At 58.5% G+C, this 5,222-nt stretch overlaps 1 protein-coding gene across 1 annotated transcript in view; it reads left to right on the forward strand.

Annotated features, from left to right (window-relative positions):
* Positions 1-5,021, forward strand: part of SPATC1L (spermatogenesis and centriole associated 1 like) — a 13,087-nt gene extending 8,066 nt beyond the window's left edge. Inside the window, exons 3-4 of the mRNA XM_023525823.1 lie at positions 3,820-3,971; positions 4,472-5,021. Coding sequence (XP_023381591.1) covers positions 3,820-3,971; positions 4,472-4,798 — 479 coding nt within the window. The 3' untranslated portion in view covers positions 4,799-5,021. The remainder of the gene's footprint in view (positions 1-3,819; positions 3,972-4,471) is intronic.
* The last annotated feature ends 201 nt before the right edge of the window (positions 5,022-5,222 follow it).

The following is a 5,222-nucleotide window of genomic DNA, read 5'->3' on the forward strand; positions in this document are numbered from 1 at the left end:
TGTAAGGCTGGAATTGTTCATTCCTTAGGCGTTTGGTAAAATTTACCACTGAGTCTTGAATTTTCTTCGTAAGACTATCTCCCCTCCACACGTTCAGTTTCCTTCATTGATATAAAGCTATTTGAATGACCTGTTTCTTCTTAAGAGAGCTTCGACAGTCCAGTCACGAAAGTGAGCTCTTGTGTCTTTTAAGGAACTGGTCCATTTCGTTGAAGTCGTCAAGTTTATCGGCATGGAGTTTTCCTCGTATTCTGTTATTATCCTTCTGGCATCCGTAGGATCTGTAGTCATGCTGTCTGTAAATTCTGATGGTGGTATTTTTTTTTGTCTCCTTTCTCCTTTTTTGTAGTAAAAGAGGTTTGTCGATTTTACTGACTTTTTTCTTTGAAGAATAGGTTTTTGGCTAGATCTTAGAGGGCCCATGTTGGCCTACGCATGGTTTCTAGAACATCTCGGGGGGAGCTCATTCCTTCTATCTGATTTATACTGTAGAGAGAGAGGGAGGCAGGGGAGAAACAGGTTCCCCACGAGGGAAGCGCGTTAATATGGGGGCGGGGTGCGCGTCGCCCCTCTGCGCCCCTCGTCTGCACCGACACGCTTCTGAACAGTGTGTTTGGTTCTCAGCTTTAAATCCTGAGTAACTTCGGCAGATTTGCAACGTGATTCGGGGAGGAATACACTGAAAACTACAAAGCGTTGTCGAGAGGAACTAAAGAAGAATGAAATAAATGGGAAAATGTCTTGTGCTCATAGATCATAAGACAATATGATCAAGACGGCAAAGCTCCCCACATCGATCCACAAAAATCAGTGCGACCCCTATTGACATCCCACTTGGCTTCTTTGCAGAAATTGACAGGCTTATCCTAAAATTCAGATGGAAATGAAAGGGACCCAAAATAGGCAAAACGATCTTTATAAAGGAGAACAAAATTTGAGGGTCCACACTTCCCAATTTCAAAACTTACTACGAAGCTATAGTAATCAGGACGGCGTGGTGGACAAAGACGGACAGACAGGGCGACGAGAGCCGGTAGGCCCGGAGCGAGTCCGCGCGGGCGCAGGTCTGGCGTGCGACGAGGGCGCCAGGTGACCCAGTGTGGGGAGAATGGTCCTTTCGGTGAGCGGCGCTGGGACAAGTGGGTGTTCGCATGCAAAAGAATGAAGCTGGACCTCACGACACGTATGACGATTGACGCGAAATGGATCAAAATGTTAGAAGACCAAAAGGAGCGGAAACCAAAAAACTCTTAGGAGAAAACAGATAAATCTTATGACCATCAATTTGGCAATCAACTCTTAGACGTGACACCGAAAGCATGAACAACAAGAGAAAAAAATGATGCGTTAGGCATTATCAGAAATAAAAACGGTACGTTTCAAAGGAATGCATTTCAATAAAGTGAAAAGTCAACCCACAGAATGGGGGAAAATATTTGTAAATCATGTATCTGATAAGGGTGTAGTATCCAGAACATCTTAGAACTTTCGCAACTCAACAGTAAAAAGACAAATCATCCAATTAAAAATGGGGTAAGAACTGTAACAGCTATTTGCCGAAGAAGACATACGAATGGCCAATAAGCATGTGAAAATGCACTCAGTGCCATTGGTCGCCAGTGAAATGCCAATGAAAACCACAGGGGGACACCACGTCCTACCCACTCAGAGGCCCAGATGAAGACGGCGGACCGTGGTCGGGGAGGGTGTGGAGAAGCGGAGCCCTTCGGACCTCGCCTCCGAGGAAAATGGCTCACAGGTCCTCAGAGCCAAACAGAGTTGCCACGACACCGGCAATTCTGCTCCGAGGTGCGGACCCAAAGGAATTGAAAACGTTTGTCCACATAACTTTTGTCTGAACTTTTTGTCTGTTCATAGCGGCATGATTCCTAATAGTCAAAAAGTGGGAACAGCCCAAACGCCTGTCACTGGGCGACTGGATAAACGAGAGGTGGCATATCCGTACGACGGAATAGTCATCGGCCATAGCAGCAGTGAAGTTCTGACAGACATCAAACAGGGGAGGGACTCGAGGACACGATACCACTGACAGCTAGTCACCCAAGGCCACGGACTGTGTGGCCTCGTTCACGCGGAATGCCTTAGCGGGTCGGTCCCTTGGGGCCGGGTCAGTCATTGTGGGTGTGTGTGGAGACTGTGTGACTGCTCATGGGTATGCGGTTCGGGGTGTTTTGGTGACAAAAATGTCTTGGAAATAGATGGTGGTGATGGTCGCACAGCTCTGCGGATAGAGCCGCAGACTGTAGAAGAGAGAATTTTACAGTATGTGAATCCCGTCTCAATAAGCGCCATTCCGAGTGGCTGGGGCATGGTGTGGCCTCAGCTCCTTCGGCTGTGAGTGGGGTCTGCAGCCCCACAAAGGGTTGCTGTGGGGTGAATGAGTCACAGAAGGGGCGTGCGGGGGCAGAAGCCCACCAAGACCCCTTTCCGCTCTGGCTCAGAGGTCCGAAGGCTGTGCTGGGAGCGGCTGCAAGACCACTGGACACCCTGCCCCAGCGCCCGGCCCTCTGCCCCCACAGCTCCTCTCTCGCCCTGCCCCAGGGCCCCAGACAGGGATGTGCCAGGCTCCGGGTCACGTGGCTCGGGCGGGGCCCTCTGCCTGGGCCGGCCCCGCCCCTGCGGCCCCTCCCTCGCCCTGTCCCCTGAGGCCTGCAGGGTCTGGTCCCTGGACCTAGGTGGAGGGACAGGCCACGCCCATCGTCAGCAGTCTGCCAGCGGAGGGCACCTGCACTTGTCAAGGCCGTGCTGACAGCAGTGGCACTCCCACGTGGGAGCGACTGGGCTGGGTTCTGGGCCGAGTGGGTCTGTGGACACGGGATGGGGCCGAGGGAGAGTGAACCAGTGCCCTGTGTCATGGGCAGAGCAGGTCCTGGCGCTTGGCGTGCGTGCCACGCAGATGGCCCCTGGGCAGGGAGGTCCCGGGGCTTCGGGGCGGCTTCGGAAATGGGCTGGTGGGGAAGTGTCTCCTGCTGGGGGAGCCTGCACCTGTGGCCGCTGCCACCTGTCCCTCCTGTGCGGCTCTGTCTCAGAGGCGGTGACAGCTGTCACTGGCAGGGTGTTTTCGAAGAGCATGGTGGTTCTCAGGCTGTGGACACCATCGTGGCTGTGCGGCCAGTACTATTGACATTGGGGCTGCTGCTGGGCCCAGAGACTGGAGGGGAGGGTGCTCAGAGTGCTCGGTAACCTCGGGACATGATCGAAAGTGGGTCCCCCCGCCAGCCCAGTGACGCCCGGCAGACGGAGGGGGCGGCAGGGGCTCGGGAGCCAGCCTGGCCCTCGCCGGCCCCACAGGCGGCGCCACAGCGGGCGCTGTGTGTGCCCTCAGGCCAGCCGCTGTCTGCCATCCAAGTTCACCCGCTCGTGGGGCGGGGGCCTTTGCGACAAGGAGGGTCTCCCTGACCCAGGTGCTGGGCAGACTCGCTGGTGACAGGGGACAAGGAAAACAACCCTGGGCTGTAAAATAGGCCTAGAAATGTTTTCGTCTGTCTCGAAGAGACGGAGAAGGACTTAGCGTCCCCGGGTTCCTGGGGGACTCGCCAAGGAAAGGGAGGAGAGGAAAAGGCCCCTTCCGTTTGAGACAGGAAGCTCGGTTTTCTTTTAAAGCTGTATTTACCGTCGCATTGGGGCAGGAGGGGTGTGCCCCGCACTGGATCGAGGCCAGGGAAGGGCAGGAGTTAGATCTGGCTGCAGCAGTTAGGTCGGCCCCTAAGATGGGTCCTGGAGCGCGGGCCGGAGAGGGCGGTGGCTCCAGACCTCGCGTCAAGGGCCTGGCCTGTGTCGCTGTCCGCCACTCCGCAGAGATCCAGAGCTTCGCCGGTGCTGAGAAGGACGGGCGCGTCGTGGGCGAGATTGCCTTCCAGCTGGACCGGCGCATCCTGGCCCATGTCTTCCCCGGGGTGACACGGCTCTACGGCTTCACCGTGTCCAACATCCCCGAGAAGATCAAGCAGGTGCGGCCCTGCCTGGCCGTCTGTCCCAGGTCCCCTCTCAACCCGGACCCCTCCCGACCGGGTCCCCTCCCGACCCGGGCCCCCTCCCCGCCTGGGCCCCTCTCTGTCCCGGGTCCCCTCACTGCCACGTCGCCTGTGGTGCCCACACAGCTGTAGGCCCGGGTGGCTGGGGGTGTCTGAGGAGCATGCACCTTGGGGTGTGCTGAGCTGGTGCCACGAGCCCCTCTGCTCGCGACATCTGCTTTGTGGCCTGGGACAGCTCAGGAGTGGCTCCTGGGGCCACAGAGCACTTCGGCTGGCCCCACGCGTGGGAGGGGGCGCCGTGCGCTCAGGCGTGACCCTGAGCCCGGGAGGCCTGGCTCACTGGGGTGGGGTCGGCTCTGGGCCTGTTTTCCCATCCACGCGGCTTCACCTTGGGGACCCAGTCGCTGTGCCCGCCCTGGCCTCCCGTGGTGGGGGCCGTGGCCCATCCCCACCCGCCTCGCATGCTGTGTCCACAGACGTCTATCAAGTCCCTGGACGGCTCTGTGGACGAGAAGAAGCTGCGTGAGCTGACGCACCGCTACGTGACGCTCATGGCACGCCTGGAGAAGCTGGGCTACAGCCGCGAGGTGCACCCGGCCTTCAGCGAGTTCCTCGTCAACACCTACGGCATCTTGCAGAAGCGGCCCGACCTGCGTGCCAGCCCGCTGCACAGCAGCCCGGCCGCGCTGCGCAAGCTGGCCATCGACATCGTGCCCCCCAAGTTCCTGGGCGACTCCCTGCTGCTGCTCAACTGCCTGTGCGAGCTCTCCAAGGACGACGGCAAGCCGCTCTTCGCCTGGTGAGCCGGGCCCGCCGCCAGCCTCTCCTGCAATAAACGTGTTTGTTCCAAACCTGGGGGCCGCCGTGCCTCCTGCGCGTCCCCTTGGCCAGGGGGAAGGGCCGCGTCCACGAGGGAGCGCCCAGGGCCGCAAGTGGGCGCAGGGCCAAGCCGGCGCCTGCCACAGCCCCGGCCGGGCACACCCGAGGTGCCCACAGCTCCGCCGGCCGCCCACATGGCGTGGCGCTTGTCACACTTTATTAAAATCTTCTGTTTACTCGTCTACCTTTCCCTTTGGCTCTTTGAGGGCATGGAGAGCGCCTTGGTCACTGCGGGGGCCGCAGGAGGCGCCCTGGTGCTTGCGGACAGGAGCTGGGACAGAGCCGCGGGAAGGCCTGCGGCTCAGGCACGGCCCCAAGAGCTTCCCCTTGGAAGGGCCAGCAGCGCCT

This window comes from Pteropus vampyrus, unplaced genomic scaffold (genome assembly GCF_000151845.1).
Source record: "Pteropus vampyrus isolate Shadow unplaced genomic scaffold, Pvam_2.0 Scaffold632, whole genome shotgun sequence".
In the NCBI taxonomy this organism is placed as follows: Eukaryota; Metazoa; Chordata; class Mammalia; order Chiroptera; family Pteropodidae; genus Pteropus; species Pteropus vampyrus.